Source organism: Sminthopsis crassicaudata, chromosome 1 (genome assembly GCF_048593235.1).
Source record: "Sminthopsis crassicaudata isolate SCR6 chromosome 1, ASM4859323v1, whole genome shotgun sequence".
NCBI classification, from domain to species: domain Eukaryota; kingdom Metazoa; phylum Chordata; class Mammalia; order Dasyuromorphia; family Dasyuridae; genus Sminthopsis; species Sminthopsis crassicaudata.
Genome location: NC_133617.1, coordinates 29,404,669 through 29,425,047, shown reverse-complemented (window position 1 = coordinate 29,425,047; position 20,379 = coordinate 29,404,669). Strand labels below are relative to the sequence as shown.

Below are 20,379 nucleotides of genomic sequence, written 5' to 3'. Positions count from 1 at the left end.
TTAGGGTAAGTGAATATTGGTAAATACGGTTTACCTACTTACCATGAACTTTCTTAAAATACAAGTAAACAAAATTTTTATCATAAGATCTACCAACCCTCACTCTAACCTGATCCAATTACCAGCAATCCCAAAGTTTTGTAAGGGAACTGTAAACTGAAAATCCCTGTGTAGACATGAGCTCTAGGGAGGATCACGATCTCCCCTTACCTTGCACAAGCCAAGGCAACCAGAGCGGCAGCAGCATTCTCCTTTTGCTTATAGGGGACGTGTTGGCCGGTGGCAGACGTCTCCTCAAGCCATGAACAGAGCAGAGCCTCGATTCCGTTAAGACAGTCAGCCGGCTCCTTTGTCAGACTCAAAGGCTGGCAGTCTCGAAGACAATTCAACAGTACTTCAGCTGTGATATTACAGAGAGAGGGGTCTGTTCTACTCTGGGACTGAAGAAGAGGAAAAACAAGAAGGAGCCCCATTCGTGATGTGAATGGTGCTTGCTCCGGTTGCTGTAACAACCCCTGGCGTTTGAGCAGAGCCAAAGTTTCTTCATCACCCGAATTTTCCCTTTCATGTTGTTCTTCCAAGGCCAGCTGGCGCTGAGCATTCCAAAGTCCTCGAAGGGCATTCAGACGATATTCCAACAGGCGGGCATAGGCATTGCTCTGATTCCCACACACAGACCGCAAACGTTCTGCAAGTTCAGTAGGATTTTTGGTCTCAAATGTTAAAATCTAAGAAAAGCAAGCAATAAAAGTTACCATCCAAAAACGAATATGTCCATTTCAACAGTCATCTCTAAGAATAAAGAAGATGTAATTTAATTCCATTATTTAAAACATTATTTTGATTATAACACAACATAAAAAACATGCACTCTGGGATGAGTTATCCATTGTTTGGAAGATCTTTTCCTAAATATTTCTGCTAAGCATCCCTTAAAAGAGGAGGAAGACAGTTGGCTGAATCACTGGAGAATGCAATAGAAAAAAAGATTATAATCAAAATTCAAAGCCAAATATTTTATAACAAAAGCAAAAAGGATTTACTTCTCCAGAAAACTGAATTTTTTTGAAATTTTAAATTTTCTGAAAAAAAATTCAGTTTGCTTACTCATAGGTATTTGTCATAAAATATGATCACTTAATTTTGGATAGAACTCAATTTTTAGTTTTGTCACATTCTCATTTTGAGAATTGAGCCCAGTTCATATGGAAGCCTTCCTTTCTATCATCTTCTTGCCAAAACAAACAATTATTAGGAAGCTCCCCTTGATTTTAAGCAGAAAGGACCATTCAATCAACTAAAAGAAGAACCAGCTGATAAGAAAAAAAAAAATCAAACCAAATTTATGACTCAAAGAGTTCGTGCACTGAAATCCCACTAGGTTGAAAAGAACACAGTACAGAACAATTTGGGAAAGCCACACAAAAAAAAACAGATTACTGGGAGCAAAGTATGATGGGGTCCAGTTCTCATTAGACTAAAAGGTCAAAGCACAGAAATAGAAAGTAAAAAACATTAAGTTCAATCATTGGCAGAGAAATCACAAAATATACAAGTTGTGGTTCACATTCTTTTTGTTATTAACCAAAAACCAATTTCCTTCTATTTCAGATTTTGCTTTTTAAAATATTGTTAGTCTAACAAGCTCTTCTGAATGGAATGTAAATATTGGAATTACCAGGCTAAGTTATAAATATGTGTACAATGCTCTAATTTGGAAAATGTTGACTTTGGAAAATTAAAAAAAAAAAAAAAAGCCAAAATAAAATAAGTATCTATGCAGTTTGACATTTTGCTAATGAACAAAGCTAATCCTGAATGTAGATGGTTCCAACCAGACCAGACAAATATTCAGAAATTTACTGTTAATTTTTGAGGCATTAAAAAACTACATTACTTCAGAAGTTCCACTTTTTTCTTACTCTTAGTAAGTACATCATACAACAGAAAACTCTTATCACTCTTTTTAAAAAGATACTTTACTTTAACAGTAAATAATAGTATTAAATATCTTTCTCTAATGCTTGCTCAGACTATATATTTGCCCATAAGAAAAACCTCAAATCCTGAATTATTTTCTTAAAATGGTATCAGACATGAGAAAATAGGAGAGTCTTCTGGAATCCTTGAAAATCTCTACAATAAAGAGACACTAACTGCTCAATGATCTGGATCTCTCCAGCCATGTACACCTAGCCTACATCCTGCCAGCCAGGTGGTGCAGTGGGAAAAGCATGGAATCTAAAGTGAGAAAGATCTAAGTTTAAATGTGACCTCAAACCATAGCAGAATGACTTGGGCAGATCACTTTACCTGTCTGCCTGCACAATGATGATAATAGCAGCACTATCTCCAAGGATTTTCATAAGGATCAAATGAGATAATATTTGTAAAAAGTGCTAAGACATATGGCAGGTGCTTAATAAATTCTTATTCCTAAATGCCTTTATAGTCATACTCAAGGAAACTGTTATTCTGGGAATGAAGTTAGCATTTCCTTTCTAAAACCTACAGATGCTGATGCTTCTCTCTCATCACTAAGAACACACAAAAGCTTATTATTCCAGTTTTTTTCCTAAACATAAAAAGCAAGTTTTATAGCAATTATGAGCCTTTTTATTTGATCATCTTCCTGAGTCTGAGAAAACCTAGATAATTTAAATATTTCCTAACAAGCTTTTCCATTATCAACCTTGTAATTTCTTCAGCTTAAAACAAGTTTTAAAAAGAATCCACTTTATATGTACAGCACATATATGACTTCAGGCTTTATCAGACAGCTATAGAAAGACACTACTAAAAAAAAATGCAAAATGGGCTTTTATTAGATTCAAAAAAATAGATGAACAATTCCATAACATTAAACCCAGCTATTCATTTTTATGAGCAATGCTCAAAGATAAGCACTTCTGAAATATATTTGATAGTTCATAAAATGAGCTGTGTAGCTAGATATTTCCAATGCCAAATAGCATAATTTGTTGAAAAAATACGTAATATAATCTGTATTTTTCTTGTCAATTTTCTTTTTTACATCAAGTACTTTTGTGTATTTTTAGCATTCCATTTTAAAAAGAACTATTCTGAAAGAATTGTTATAATTAACCAAATATTATGTAATACATATACTTAAGTGGCTGTTACATTTATTGATTTAGCAGTGTCTAAGGCTTACTGTGCTTTTAAAAATCCATTAGACTATTCAGCATTATCCGTTTTCAATGGTACCTTATGAGCACTGAGAGCTGTCCATTTATTATAAGACTTTGTTGCTGTTTTTAGAACACTCATGTCTGAAGGGCAGCCAGCCTGAAATTCTTCAGTAAAATCACTATAAGTTTTAGGTTAGCAAGTTTGCTTTGGAGGAGTCATTTGGGTAGATTTGTTTTATTAAGTGACTTGCCAAAGTTTAACACACTTCTATCAATATCTGCTCCTGGCCAAGAGGACAAAAGACCAACATCTTAGAAAATTAACAACACTTTTTTTTTCCCCTTAGGGGAAAAAAAAAGTGAAAAAAGCTATGTGAGGGAAAACTATATTGCGTAGATCTTTTACTATCTCTAAACAAAAGTACCAGAAACTGCATATGGATGATAATAGAGTCTTCTCTAATTAAAGGAGTGGCACACTGAAAGTCACTTACAGACTTGGAGCAATATGCTATCAAACCTAACACACATGTTAACTATGCCAATCATCCTAGAACCTCTGGAGGAAGATGTGAAAGAAGGGGGAAGGACATGGCAAGTGTGGTTAACGTCACTTGGGATCAAATTCTATTCTGCATAAGATGCAAGCATAAGGGCTGGATTCAAGCCATTTTGAACATTTCATGCTTTTTCTTCTTGTGAAAAATATAATATTAACTTAACAAAGAAGCTTAAAATTTGTATGGAGAAATGCAGAGTAGTTGCAACAAATGTACAGTTAGTTGATCCTTCACACATTCCATATATAACAATATGTCTACTTCTGCAAAAGTTCTTACCCAATGTATTATCATGATATGAGATGATTTTGGGTTCTCTCTCTTCCCCCCCCCTTTTTTTTTTGGCTGAGGCAACTGGAGTTAAGTGACTTGCCCAGGATCACACAGCTAGGAAGTATTAGGTGTCTGGAGCCATATTTGAACTCAGATCTTATTAAGTTCAGGGCCAGTGCTTTACTTACTGCCTCATCTAGCTGCCCCCTGTACGATTTTAAAGATATTCATAGTCAAAGGATATGGACAGACAATTTTTCATAAGATGAAATTAAAGCCAACTATAGTCATATAAAAAAAGCTCTAAATCATTATTGATTAGAGAAATGCAAACTAAAAACAATTCAGGTACCACCTCACATCTCTCAGACCGACTAAGATAACAAGGAAAGATAAAGATAAATGTTGGAGGGCACATGGTTAAACTGGGACACATACATTGTTGGTGGAGTTGTGAAATGATCCAACTATTCTGGAGAGCAATTTGGAGCTATGCCTAAAGGGATATACAACTGTGCATACCCTTTGATCCAACAGTGCCATTACTGGGTCTGTATTCTAAGGAAATCACAAAGGAATGAAAAGGATCCACATTGTGCAAAAATGTTTACAGCACCTCTTTTTGTGGTGGCAAAGAATTAAAAATTAAGTAAATGCCCATCAATTGGAGAATGGCTGACTAAATTGTGGTATATGAAGGCAATGTCTTATTATTGTTCTATAAAAAATGATGAACAAGCTGATTTTAAAAAGACCTGAAAAGATTTACATGAACATATTCATGTAAACAGTATAATGCTCAGCAAAACAAACAATGATCAACTGTGAAATACTCGGTTCTTCTCAATGGTTCAGTGATCCAAGGCAATCCCAATAAACTTTGGATAGAAAATGTCATCTGCAACCAGAAAGAGAACTATGGAGATTGGATGTAAATCAATACATGTTATATTCACTTCTTTTTTATTCCCCCCCCCCTCATGGTTTTTGTCCTGATTTTTTTTTTTTTTGCTAACATGATTCATGAATAGATTTATAATAAAGAACATACCAAGCATTACAGAGAAAAAACAAATAAGTAAAAATATGCATGGGAACCTTTAATATGGCATCTTAGTCTACTGTATAAAATGCTTTATGTAGTCAACAAAAAAGTAAGCTCAATGGGATTAATACTCCCAATTAAATTTAACTCACTAAGCATTTATTAATCTGAGTAGCACAGCAAAAAATGTTTGATCTGGAGTCAAGAAGACCTCTATTTAAATAAGCCTGAAAAGACGTATCTGAACTGATGCTAAGTGAAGTAAGCAGATCAAGAAAACATTGAGCACAGTAATAAGATTATGTGATGAACAACTGTGATGGACATGGCTCTTTTCAACCATGCAATGATTCAAGGCAATTCCAATAGACTTGGGATGCAAAATGCCATCCATATCCAGAGAGAGAACTATGGAGACTGATTGTGAATCAAAGCAAAATATTTTCACCTTTTGGTGGTAGTTGTTTGTTTCTTTGCTTTTTTTTTTTTCTCATGTTTTTTCTCCTTTTGATCTGATTTTTCTTGCCTAGCATGATGAATGTGAAAATATATTTAGATGATTTGCACATGTTTAACCTATATCAGACTGCTCACTGTTTTGAAGAGGGAGAGGAAGAAAGAGAGAAAAAATTGGAATACAAAGTTTTGCAAAGGTCAACATTGAAAATGATCATTGCATGTACTGGGGAAAGCAAAATACTATTAAAATGAAAATAAAATAAAATGTTCATAGCCTGCAAGGACTTAATTAACTAACTAAATGAATGAATGTTGACTCAGATAATTAATAGCTAAGTGCCCCTAGGTAGATCATTTTACTTCTATGTGCCTCAGTTTCATCATCAGTAAAATGGAGGTAATAGTAGTATATATTTCACAGAGTTGTTGTGAGAATCAAATTAGACTGTATTTATGAAGTGCAAGGTATTATATAAATACTAGCTATTATTATTAATCACCTATGTGCCAGGTTCTGTGCTATGGAAAAATCAAAACAATTAATTGTGGTCTGTTCTAAAATACAATTTGTAAAAGCCAACCTATTCATATTTTCATCAAGAGTTGCCTTGATCAGAAGCTAGAAACTGAGTGGATACCCATCAATTTGAGAATGGCTGAATAAATTGTGATATATGAATATTATGGAATATCATTGTTCTGTAAGAAACAACCAGCAGGATGATTTCTGAGAGCTCTGCAGAGACTTATATGAACTGATGCTGAGTGAAGTGAGCAGGACCAAGAGATCATTATATATTTCAACAACAATACTATATGATGATAAATTCTGATGGACGTGGCCATTTTCAACAATGAGATGAACCAAATCAGTTCCAATAGAGCAGTAATGAACTGAACCAGCTATACCCAGTGAAAGAACTCTGAGAGACGACTATGAACCTCTACATAGAATTCCCAATACCGCTATTTTTGTCTGCCTATATTTTTGATTTCCTTCATAGGCTAATTGTACACTATTTCAAAGTCAGATTCTTCTTGTGCAGCAAAATAACTGTATGGACATGTATACATATATTGTATTTAATTTATACTTTAACATATTTAACATGTATTGGTCAACCTGCCATATGGGGAAGGGGGTTGGGGGAAAGGAGGAGAAAAATTGAACAAAAGGCTTGGCAATTGTCAGTACTGTAAAATTACCCATGCACATATCTTGTAAATTAAAAGCTATAATTAAAAAAAAAAAAAAAAAAGAGTTGCCTTGAACAATTCTAATAAACTTGGGATGGAAAATGCCCTCTACAACCAAAGAGAGAATTATGAAGAGACCAAGCATACTATTTTCACCTTTTTTGTTTTTTTGCTTGATTTTTCTTTTGAGTTTTTTCCCTTTTAATCTGATTTTTCTTCTAAATGACAAATGTGAAAAAATATTTAAAAGTATTGTAGATGTATAACCTATATCAGATTGCTTGTCTTGGAGAGGAATCAGGAGGCAGGGAAGGAGAAAAACTTTGGAACCCCAAATCTTTCAAAAATTAAAGTTGAACACTATTTTTACACGTATTTGGAAAAATACAATACTACTAAGGGGAAAAAAAAGAGTTCCCTTAAAATGTGTAGATTATTTTCATAAAAAACCTTTAAGATATAGAATGGCAATCATAAGGGATGAAAGTTACTGACATTTTCTCAGCTGTCCTTTTTTTTCTCCAAAAGGGTCTGCTATCCTGCCATGTCCACAGACTCAAAACTGTGTGACACACACACAGAAGTCACTCTATTCCAACTACTTTTTCCATCTCTATTTGCTAGAATACAGTTTCTATTTCCTAAAGCAGTACCTCAGGAATGGAGCTATTAAGATTAATATGTAAGTAACATTTTAAGTAATGGAAAAAATAGTTTGGTATAGAATTTCAATAGATCTTTTTCACTTTTCTTCCAGTTTCACTTTTGAATACTCTAAGGGATACTTAGTTGGCTTAAGTCTTCTCAGCTAAACTTTCACTATACTCGTTATAGGTAAGTGAGCACACATATAGCAATTAGAATTGTTTATCTTCATTAGAAAATTCCACCTAATTAGCAATAGTCAAATAAATAAATGGTGACATATATATATATATATATATATATATATATATATATATATATATATATATATATCACTCTTTCCAAGTCCTCTTTTTCTTTCTATTTCTTTCTAGTTTTCTTTCTATTTCTTTAAGGTAAATAACTTTGGAAGGGGCATTGATTCTAGAGGAGACTCTTAGTTATAGGCTGAAACTGGAGGCTCTTGAGATTTTTTCTGAGTTAGATTCTATGAAACGTAATTTATTTTTTAAAAGTGGGAGAAACTTAGGCAACAATGAAGAGAACGGCATCATAAACAATACTTTTTTAAAAAAATGCAAATTCTTACTCTCTTGTCATTATACTGTTGACATATGTCTTTCTCAAATAACATTGGCTTATATTCCTTGGACAACTACTGCATATATTTAGATCCAATGAACAATAAAGACTGGCTCACCAGAAGAGAAGTGTTTCAAACCTGGGATCAATCAAGCTTCAAATAGAAGAATTACATTACGACACTATCCAGTCTGTATGGGACATTAACTGATTCAATTCATTATGTGAATCTGTTAGTATAATCGAAATTTATTCCAAGCCTTTTTTCAAAGCTGACCTACTGAACAGATCTGAAATACTAAAATAAAACCTTTAAGTAAATGGCAGGGAAGCCTGAATCTCATTCAAGTGCTTGATCAGATTTTAAATTTATCTAGATTGATCTCTATTGTTTCTTGTATTCTGAATCACAGAAGCTCTGAACTGAATATGACAGATCACAAAAGTCAGCAAGACTTCAATTTAAACCAAACAGTGGGTGGAAGGATGAGAGAAAAATTAATATTATTATTGATATTAATAACAATAGATTCTCTTTAGTTTAGAATTTTAAAAGCCCAAAACACTTTCCAACTTTAAAAGTTAGGTATAAACTCAGAAGTCAAAATGAGGCCAAATTAAAGGTTCTAAGTTTTCTCAAATAAGTTAGACCCTGACTCTATACCTTACAGAATCTTTAAAATTGTCTGCTCAAACTATAAATGGCTTAAACTTCTTGTTTCAACACTTTGTATAAGGAAAATTTTTAACTTAAAAATTTCTATGCTGTCACTCGTAAGTTTTAGTCAAAATTTGAGAAAGAACTCTCCCTTGTAAATAAATTTTAAAAATATTTTGGTGTATAAAACTTCGTTCTAAGTTCTTAAGTCCATTTTTCTCTTTTCATTTTCAATAACAGATTTTCTTAGTAATCTCATTTATTTTACTTTATACATTTAGAAGCATCATTGTGAGGAGGGGCCCATAGGCTTCACCAGACACTGCCCAAAGGTCCAGGACTCAGACAAGGTGAAGAAGCCCTCCTGGAGTTCGTATCAAAGTTGACAGCCATCTCTCAGCAGAGAAGGATAACCAAAGCATCTGGGGTGACAAGAAGTAGAGGGATCTGGATAGTTCATCCCTTAGTATGCTTCAAGAGTATTCACCTACCAGGATGACTGCTGGGATGTAGGTTCAGAGAGCAAAAAAAAGCTTCAGAGGATACCACATTTCACCAGCACTATACAGATCAGACAATTTCTTTCACAATTAACTGTTAGGTGGCTAATACAAGAATAACCCTATTTCACAAAGGAGAAAATCTAAGCTCAGAAAGGCCCCCTGCCTTTTCTAGGCCACTGGGTTCAGATCTGTCTGCTCCAAGACCTCTGCTAGTCAAGCCACCATACTACTTTTCCATTTTAGGAATATGCCATATTTGACTTCTCTCTTATGAGTTTCCTATACAGAATGACAGATAGTTGCTAGGCTACCAGTATTCTTGCCTATTTGAGGATTGCAGGAAGGATGTGCCAAGGCAGGGAGTTAGGGCCATCACCATTCACCACAGAGCTACCAAAGATATAAGGGAGGTCTCTAGACTTGGCTCTCTGCCAATGACCAGAACCATTCTTGAACTGAGGTGTTTCCTGTTCCCTAGGGAAAGACATCAGCAGAAGCCCTAGGACTCCTGACACACAGTCAAGGTGGGTTTCAGACTGAGAAGAAGGGAACCACGGAGAGGTAATATTGAAATATGTGAACATGTGGTGACATCTGCATTTTCTAGTTCTTCTTTCTAAAAAAATGTCTTTTCACTAGTGTTCAGAACTGATCTTCCTTGATTCTATTATCCTAAATAACCTTGTTTTGGCCATTCACCTGTAAACTTGAGTCAAAATGGGCCCAGATAACCATTTTCTAAATATATTCTTCTAACTGACCCATGCCCTCCTTCTCGCCAGCCCAGAACAAGCCAGGATCATCCCAGAGAACAAGAAACTCTTCTTGCTCTTTTTCCCTGAGCCTCCTTTACCCACTCTGCCCATAATGCAGTTGTCTGTACAAATCTTATTCCTCCTTCAATTCTAAATCAAACCACCTCTGTCACAAGGCCTTGGAGAAATAGACTAGCCCACCCTGATTTTCCTTTTCTATCATTTGGGAATTGATATAACTTATTGTCTGTATCACTCATTGTGACATCTAATCATAAGGCATTGCCTTAAGTTAATCGCTTCTTTTGTCTACATTTTGTCTTTTAAACTAGACTATAAGTGTCCAGACAGCAAGTACATTTCTTTTTTAAAGCACCCCGTTCACTACCCCCATAGTGCTATGCAGATAATAGACATTCAATAAATACTTGCATAATTAATGAATAAAAAAATACAAAAATAATATTTAAATTTTTCTTTTTAATGATAACAACTAGTACATAAACAGCATTTTGAGGTTTGCAAAGTATTTACATTCATGATTTCATTTGATATTCCCAACAACCCTGGAAAGTAGATGCCGTTATTATCCATGTTTTACAAATGAGCAAACTGAGGCAGACAGAGGTCAAGTGACTTGCCTAGCGTCATACAATCAATAAGTATCTTAGGTCAAATCTGAACCAGGTTCTTCCTAATCAGCAATCTACCAACAGTAACCTGACTTCTTTAAAGATTTCTAATATTTCAATAATCCAATCTATTTAAAAAAATGTTTGTAGCACACTCCATCAAACTTCCCACAATAAAGCTAATGAGTTTGAAGAAGATATCTTATACCAACAAAATTGCTGAAATCAATTTAATTTAAGTGTCCCTAGTTCATCACAGGAACAATTCCTGCTAAGGTAGCAATATGGCTCTCTCAGGTCTTAAGACGATTATCCTATGAGAGTAATAACAAGATTACTTGTGATATGATAATCTAAGGATGTGATCATATTGCAACAAATTTATCTCGTAGAGTTTTTATAAATACATCTAAATCTCCTGTGCTTAAGAAAATGTAACATTGTGACGCAAAAGTAGAGAAGCAATGCAACACAAGGAGCCAAACAAGCATAATTAAGCTAAACAAGGCTTAACTTCCCCATACCCTTACCAGGATTCTGGCAAAGCGTTATCAAGTAGCAAACAAAAGTGTATGATCATATTTCAAAGGATTCATGATTTAATAGGATTCAATTAAACCCATTCTGAGCACCTGCTCTGTGCTTGACATACCCTATTCCAGCAGCTCTGGGAACCATGGTTTAGAGAGATGAAGTCACTTGACCAAGCTCACAAAGTGAAGATTCAAATTCATGGCTCATAGATTAAATCCAGATCCTCTCCATTCAACAAATATCTAGTCCACAAACCTAAAGAAAAGGACCCCTTATCCTAGGACCCTGAAGTGAATCCTATGAAAGGGAGAGTGACCTATGGCAGCTGGATGCCTGCCTTCTGCCATCATGTTTTGCTTCACTTCCCTCTCCTACCCCTGCAGAAAAGTTTCCTCCAGCTCAGGAACAAAAAGGGGGCCTTCTTTCAGACTCTCTTCAGCACTCCTTACACTACTGCAGATTCCAGCTCCATACCTTCTAGACTGTGGGAGTCTTACATAAATCCTCACTGGAAGCACTACTTGATATACTGAAGACTTTTCTTCCTCTGGGACTTTAAAATTTTCACGAACACCCCATGTAGCAAGTAGGTTGTCCATCTGCTCTCCCCTGCTCTCACTCCCTAAGAAGCCTATCTTGTTTTCCAAATATACATGACCCTGATGATATCTTTTATGACATTTCTTAGGGCAAAACAATTTTTGACAAACTAGATTTAACCAAAGTAAAGCACATTGATTGATGTGAGTTGACACACATTTCTACATCATAAATGAAATCTATACATTGAATGAATTCAGAGTTAATTTTTTCTAAATTTGACAAAAACATTTTGGCTCAGGATCAGTTATTAAGTGGCAGAGAAAGGATCAAATCCACTGACTGTTTCACCAGACTCAAGATGTTCTGGTGCTTCTAATCAGTTTTCTATCAACAAAGTTGAGGGAAATTTGAGGAGACTTAAAAATAAACAACTCCAAAATGAAGGAGTCTCTGGATAGACTCTACCTCATTAAATATAACCAAGAGGAGGTGAGTTGATATTAGTTGACTAAACAATTGCTAACATTTAGAGTCCTTTATAAAGTTTGTAAAAACAACCAAGTGAGGTAAGTCCTAGAGATACCTAGAGATAGATGATGAAATTGAATCTCAAAAATGTCAAGGATTTGGCTCAGGTCAGGCAGGTTTGGTAAAAGTCAAAGGTGCAATTTTATCACAAATTTTCTGACTACTGAAGTTCAGACTTCTTTCTATATACCACATAGCCAGGCTTTCTCTCAGCCCAAAAAAATTATATTAATAGAAACACAATATACAAATGAGAGAAGGGCAAAAGTCCTACTCTATAAAGGTCACACTGGGAATATGTGGCCAGTTCAGTCCCATAGTTTTTGAGGGATACTGGCAAACCAAAACAGGTCTAAAAAATCAGAACTTTGAAAAACAGGTAGAAAGACCAAAAACGCTTAGCTCAGAGAAGACCTAAGTCTTCTGACCTCAGCTATTTAAAGGTTGTCATGTAAAAGAGAAAGTAGACAGTCTTTCTTGCTCTAATCAGCAAAATTCAAATTAAAGGAGGAAGTATATAGAAGAAAAGGAGGTTTCAGAACAGTTAGAAACAGGCAACAATGGAACCGTGAGTATTTCATGAACTAGAATTTTAGATGTATGAGAGAAACTCTAAAGATTATTGGGATCCATAAACTTGTGTTTTGTACTATTTTGATAATTATATACCAATACAAGATATCCTTTGTAATCCTAAGTATTTTACTTTATGTTTTTAAAAAATATATTCTGAGAAAGGGGTCAACAGACTTCACCAGACTGATAAAGGGGTTCAGAGCATAAAAAAGATTAAAAAAAACCCCAAAAAAACCTGCTTTAATCTAACTAACTGAGGAAATTGAGGCCCAGAGAATTAAATTATAAGATTATATTTTAAACTGGATAAAGGACTAATCTAATTTTACAGATGAGAAAACTGAGGCTCCAAGGTTTGAAATGATTTGCACAAGATCTCACAACTAACAAAGGGCAATGTTCAGTTTTGAGCCTAGCTTTTCTGACTCCAAATCTAATATGTTGCATCCCTCCCTCCACCTCCAGCTCCCACAGAGCCAGAGATTCCAAAACCCTTAATTTATGAATGGGAAACAAAAGCAAAAACACTGTGAGACCAAGAAAGGTCAAATGTTTTGCTTAAGGTTTCATTGTTAGTGGCAAAATTCTAACTAGAATTGATTCTCAGTGTCTTGACTTCTAGGTCAGGTCGATTTTCATTAATCCAAACAGTTCTATTGATAACCTACTTCCCAGTATTTAAAATAGCATTTTGTATATATCACCCATCTGTCTTACACATCTAATCTGGTTTCAGAATGACATGAATAGGAAAACAACTGTGAAACTCAGAGAAGCAATTATCTTCACATATTACACCATTAGGATATATTTTTGCCCAACTCTTCATCTGACTGTGCAGTAACAAAAAAATTAGAATGAAGATAAGCCATACAATACCATTGTAGTAGACATAGTGAATACAATGGGCTTGGCCTCCTTAAATTTCTCCAGGGAAAGCTTTAGTCTATATGATATACAGACAGTCCATGGAACCATAAAAGCAGGATGCTATACCAAAAGAAACAAAACAAATGAATTGTAAATCTGTAATGCCTCATTTGAGAATTTCTCCAGCACAGCAAAATTCTTTATTCCATGAAATCACCAAGAAGTTGGACTAACATTAAGTTTAAAGTGATGACCAGTTATGATGTTGGGATCAATAAACACACTGATTTCTTGCCCTGTACAAATGTTTTCCAATTTAATTCAATCCAACAAATATTAAGCATCTGCTACATGCAAAGCACTGAGAATGCCAAGCAAAAATCAAACATCCTCTATTCTCAAGCTTTTAATCTACCAAGAAGACAGAACATATACACAGTCAAGTACAAACAAAGTAATGAAGAGTAATTTCAAGAAGAGATCTCTAATCCACAGAATCATCAAGAAAAGAGCCAGTAGAAGACAAGGCCTCTAAGCTGGGATGGGGAGATTCTAAGCAACAAAGATGAAGGGAAGGATTCTAGGTGTAGAGAACAAATTGTCCAAAAGCACAGAAGGAGGAGAGGCGATGTCATATATAGGGACCAGTTAGATGAGTTTGACTGGAACAGAAAGAATGTGCAAAAAGGAATAATATTAAATAAAAACAATGCTCAAAAGACAATACCAAACTGAATGCCAGGCTAAAGATTGTGTATTTTATCTTGAGGGGAAATAGGGAGCCATTGAAAATTAGGAAATTTCCTATACAGAAGTATTGGAAAACATAAAAACTGATGCAAAGTAAAACAAGCAGAAGGAAGGTAATTTACAAAAGGGAAATAATGTAAACGAAACTAACCACAAAATACAACCTCTAGAATCAAAAAGAAAATTCTTGGGCGTTTAAAGCATTTTTAAAAATTAGCCCCTTCCCATCTTTCCAATCTTCTTCCATCTTACTCTTTTCCACTAAGATCCATCAGCCTCCTGGCTGCTCCTTGTACAAGATACTCTATGTCCTGCTCTGCACATTTTCATAGACCACCTCTCATGTGTGGAATGCTTTCCCTCCTCATTTCTGCCTCCTGCCTTGCTTCAAGTCTTACTAAAATCCAGCTTTCTGCAAGGTCTTTCCTGACCTCCCTTTAATAATAGAGTCTACCTCTTAGATGATCTGCAATTTATCTTGCATCTATCTTGTTTACTTATTTGCATGACATGCTGTTTCCTTTATTACACATCAAGCTCCTTGAGAACAGGGGTTGTTTTTTGCTTTTTTTATATCCCCAACACTTAGCATAGTGCCTGGCATGTAGCAAGATATCCCACATGTGACACTCAGCTTCTGACTTCTGAATCACTGGGAGCAAAACCCTTCCATCATCACATTCTAATACCTTTGATTTGCTAAAGTTTGGTGTATGTGTCAATATAAGACTCCCCGGTGAAGCAGACATTAAGAGGCTGCCTGTGGCCATACAATTAATCAATAGGGGAAGCCAGATTAGAATCCAAGTCTTTTGACTCCCAATCCACAACTCCTTTTTTTCAGTAAACCCTAAAATCCACCAAACTGATATACCCCTCCAGGATGATCTGCTATTAACCTTTGTTGAGCAAAATTCCGACTAATCATGTTATTCAGTACATATAATAAGCAATCTAATAATTTTCTCTACTCTATAAATGTGCACATTTCTATCCTTTGTAATTCCAGTCTTCAGAACAATGTACAAGAAAGGCTTTTGAATATGAAGCATACTTTATAACAACAGTTTTAAGGATGAATATGCTAACCAGTGAAAAGGACTCCAAAGGAGAGTAACTAGAATTTTGAGTAGAATGGAGAACAGCATATGATAAGTATGGTCAAGTATATAAAGTGTTGTCATGTTAAAAAAAAAAAAAAAAAAAAAAAAAAGATGAAATTTGTTTTGCTGGGCCTCCAAGGGCTGAATAAAGAACAATCAGGTGTGAGGAAAAACTGAACAATTCGAACTGTCCAATGTCCCAGAAGGCACAGTTAGAGGTGGCAAGTCTCTTTTATGCAGAATGAATAACTGGTCATGAGTGCTGTATGGAGGATTCCAACTTAAAGCCAGGAAGTATTAGATGATTTCTATGATCTCCTTTCAGCTTTAAAATTTAGTGATTCTCTGAAAGGATATTTTCATAAAATGAAGAAAGCAAAATCAAGTAAATTATATGATTATTAACTATGACAATTTAAAAAGAAAATTCAGTTATACAAAAAGGGACTTAGAGGGAAAAATGGGAAAAATTGATCATTTAATTTTTGTAAATAAGAAGTTTTAAATGTTTTATATTGGTTGTTTTGAATATGATGTTAAATAGAAACAAAAGCAGTGAGCCACCACGACTAAATTCCTGAGTCACGAATTTAGTGTTAGAACCTGAACTTAATCTTTCTTTTTGGGGGTTACAAGCTTCAGAAAATAGAACAGGCTCATGAAATATTAGACCTTAACTGGATGGGAAATCAAAAGTCTGTAAGTCCAAATTCTTTGTTTTACAAGAGGTTCAGATAAGCTGATGAGTTGCTAGAAAAACATGAACAGATTTGTATGAATCGATACAGAGCAAAAAACAAACAAACAAAAACTAAGAGAATATAGGTAATCACTAAAACAATGTACATCTTAACCACTGAAAGGAAGTCAAAGACTTGAGTAAATGAAAAAAAATCAATGAACTCTGAGTAAAAAGAATAAAATAAAGCTCCCTATCTCATAGCCCAGAGGAAGGGGAATGCTTGGACAGAAAAGATTATCATATATAATGACTATAGTTGCTATACTATTAAATCATTTTTCTTTGTCAGGAAAAAAGACCCAATAAAGAAGATGGAATGGGTTGAAATGACTGTAATGTAAAGGATATCAGTCAATGAGACTTTTTAAAACTTTTTTTAAAAATTAAAATGACGGGTTAGAGTAAATGACCTCAAATGACCATGTTAAGCTAGTCAAAGGCTAGGATCCTGTGTATTACTCAACAAGAACTCAAAAAAAATTTAACTAATGATATTAGATGTCCAAACACATCCAAGAAGTGTGAAAAATTATTGATTTCTTTACCTCAATCTGTCCATCTCTCTCTCAAAAACCTCTACTAACATGAAGTAGTACTTGACTAATTCGAACTCCCTTAGATGCTTTGTCTAGTTTGAGACTTCTAATTTATAAATCAAACAATTTCATTTTAGAATGCAAATCCATCTATCTTCCTCATGTTGTAAATACCAAATACTTAGGAAAACTAACTGCTTGCTAAAACCATGTCTACTTTTCCCATGATTAAATCTATCTTTCTGCAGTTTTCACCTACTACAAAAGTTAGGGCCTTATGGAAGAGAAGTAAAGCTCTGTCATGATTCTAGCAAAATGTTCTTTTGAATATTTGTCTTAGTATTACTTAAATGACAGCCCTAATTTCATATGATTATTAATAATGGAGTTGCATCTTTGTAAAGATGTACATTCCATATAATCTAATGGAACAATGTTCTGGTGTTTAGTAAATTACACTTTTGTATCATCTCTAATATCACCCCCGATATCTAGGACAGCTTTCCATAAATTAAAACCAGGCAAGCAACCTAACTTTCTGGTAGGTCCCAAGTTCCTTTTATTCCTTTTACTATCCTCTGAATAGTGGAGTCACCTAGATCACTCACAATATGTAGCTTTATAATCTCTGCTCCTGAAATATCCAGCAACCCCAACCCATGTGCCTGTACATTTTACACTGATATGTCAGGTGGCTATGTCTGGATCATAATACTTCAAAATAACGGGATTCTTGAGGACAAAATACATTTTTTATGACAGGTCAAACCTCAAAGTTCAAATGACTGACAACTGTCAAAAATTTCACATTGAGATTTCTGTGGTCCTCAAGTTGCTTCTGTAGCAATAAAATAGAGTAAATGTGTTGAAGTTAAAGATACACTAAACTGTATTTAAATGTATTCATCTTCCAAACTAACAAGACACCTTAAGTCTATAAAATTTTCCAAAAGCTGGCAAGGAAAGCCTTCTCAGAAAGCCAAAGTAACAAGGTATAATCTGTATCTGAGAAATACTGGATCTACTGAAGTTATTCTGAAGACACTATAGTCTACCACATAGATATATTTAGAAAAATTTCTAAGTCATAGCAATACACAAAGATATTTAGGAAATGAAAGTTTACATATATATACACATATATATACATACACATGCTTACATATACATATATATACATATGCATGTGTGTGTGTGTATAATTGTATCATCAACCACTTTTCAAAATTATGTAGCTTGGCATTTTTCAAAAAATAGATATATTTGAGATTCCAATATAGGTTAAATCCTGATACAGCTAATTACAGAAGGATGCTTAAATTCTTTTACTATACTAAAAAGCTGCTATATTGAAGAATGTTTAGAATAAACTGTAATCAGTCAAGCTATAGAAATCTATTTATCAAGAAGTTGTTGTGATGGGATTTTGACCTACATACTAAACATTTTAGGGTATAACACTAGCCATAGTCAAATGCTCTTAAGATGGAACAATAATTATCTTTGGACAAAAACATCTAAAAACAAATAGGTTTAATTAGAATATAATTTGCACTCTCAGTGGAATTCTTTTCTATAAATAAACATGGAATATTACATTTTACTATCACTGCACAGTCTAAAGTAAATTGATATACACATCTAAGATTCAGTCTTGATTTCTAATGCCATAGAAATAGCTGTCAGAAAGTTCTATAAATTACCTCATTTGATCCTCATAACAGCCTATCTTATGAGTTGAGAGCTATCATTATTATTATTACTATCTCCATCTTATAGATAAGGAAATAGAGATTAAGTGACTTGCCCCAGTCACTGGACCAGTAAGTGAAAAAAAATTCAAACTCTTATCTTCTTGACTAAAGGGCCAGTGGTCAAACTTTACAATAGAGAAGTGGGCTGCCTTGGGAGGTAAAAGCTTCCCCTAGATCAGATATCTTTACAAAAGGTATTGAAGACACTTTTCATGGATATTGTCTTTAGTAATGGGTTGAGTAAAAGCTCTCTTCCAACTATGAGATTCTACAATTCTTGAGATTCTAGTATTTCTGTTAGGTTCTTACTAGGTGCTAATGAGATAATGAGATATTAGGTTTTTACTAAGTACTAAGTCGGTATTTAACAATTCTCTAGTTCCAGCCTTTACTGGGAATTTTTACTTGTGAATTCCTGGGGAAGAGCGTGCATGCTTAGGAGGAGCAAGTTCATTGGTTGAAGTAATTTTTCCCAGAAGCCCTTGCATTATCCCTCGCCCATTCCCTGGGAGGATAAAAAAGGGCAGCTCTAGAGGAAAGTAAGAGTTTTGTCTGGACAAGACTTGAGGCTATTCTCTGCAGGAAGGAAGTCGGCTCTCTACAGAAAGAAGAATCTGTCTGTCCGAGAGATTTCAGTTGACACAACAGATCTCCTCCCAGAGAGAGATCGGCACATTCTGGAGACAACAGAACGTTACATACTTCTAACTTTACTGGAAAGGAAAAAGCTAGAAAACTTAGAACTTTGTATTTCAAAGGAGCAAAATTCGGCACTTTTTGACAAAAATTGCTGGAAAAATTGCAAAATAGTATGGCAGAACAAGGTGACTAGGACCTAATACCCTACACCAAGATAAGGTTGAAATGGATTAGACATAAAGGGAATTTAGACACAAAGCAAATTAGGAGAACAAGGGATAGTCTATCTCTCATACCTTTGGAAATGGAAGAAATCTATGGCCAAAGAAGAACTAGGAAACATTATGAAATGTAAAATGGATAATTTTGATCATATTAAATTAAAAACTTTTTCTACAAAACCAATGCACCCAAGATTAGAAGGGAAGTAGAAAAATAGGAAAAAAAATTTTACATCCAAGGGTTCTGAGAAAGGCTTCATTTCTAAAATATACAGAGCAATGGCCTTGGGAAAAAATCATAACCACATTAATCCTCTAAAAATTATTTACTTACTATGCCTCCAAATTCCTTTAAATGAAAGAAAATGCAAATACTCCACATGTAAGTAACAGAATACTATTAGGAAAGCAGATAGTAAACTGATTTTTAAAATAACATGCCAATTTTCCCCATAGATTACAAAGATTTGATTTTGAACATGAATCCACAGAAGCCCCTGGTGCTTTCTGAAATTGTAAAGCTGTTCAGTAGTTAATCTACCATTACATACCAATTAATTCATTTGACCAGTATGACCTAAACTTGAATGTCTAGACAGTGCATTCTATCTCCATATCAAACAATCCACAATTTCATGCCTTAGTGAAGATCCGCCTTTGTTCAACCCCTGATCCATTTCCTTCTCTTCTGTAATATTTTAGTTGCTTGGGAAGACACTGGTAGCCTTTGTCCCCATTTTCTGGACCAATAACTGAAAGAGAAGTCACTTTGACTAGGTAGTGACAGGCAGTGGAAAACTGTAGAAGCATACTCCTGGAAGCTCTGTCTTTCCGAGGCATCTAAATTTGGGGAGAGACAACATGCATAATGGCTTTTCTAGGAAAAAATAATCTGCTACTACTAACCATGTGGGTTTGGTTCTGTCTCCTTATAAAAAACACATAACAGAAAATGCATGAAAGTTTTTTTTTAAAGATGAAATATTGACTTAAAATTACAAAAATAAGGAATATTTGCCCCTAAATTATTTCACAGAGGCCAAATGTGTCATTAAAATCCTTTGCTGATTTTTTACTCCAGATAAATACATTTCTGGACTAAAATATATACACACACATGCA

General features: G+C 34.6%; 1 protein-coding gene across 8 annotated transcripts in view; it reads right to left on the bottom strand.

The window, feature by feature from the left end:
* The window catches only part of HECTD4 (HECT domain E3 ubiquitin protein ligase 4), a 178,424-nt gene that overhangs the window by 122,680 nt on the left and 35,365 nt on the right, over positions 1-20,379 (bottom strand). For 5 of the 8 annotated variants that reach the window (XM_074297295.1, XM_074297296.1, XM_074297293.1 and 2 more), the window contains exons 2-3: positions 13,522-13,632; positions 211-728 (exon numbers count right to left, since the gene is read on the bottom strand). In XM_074297295.1, coding sequence (XP_074153396.1) covers positions 211-728; positions 13,522-13,632 — 629 coding nt within the window. The remainder of the gene's footprint in view (positions 1-210; positions 729-13,521; positions 13,633-20,379) is intronic. The other 3 variants (XM_074297298.1, XM_074297299.1, XM_074297300.1) reach the window with 1 other exon arrangement.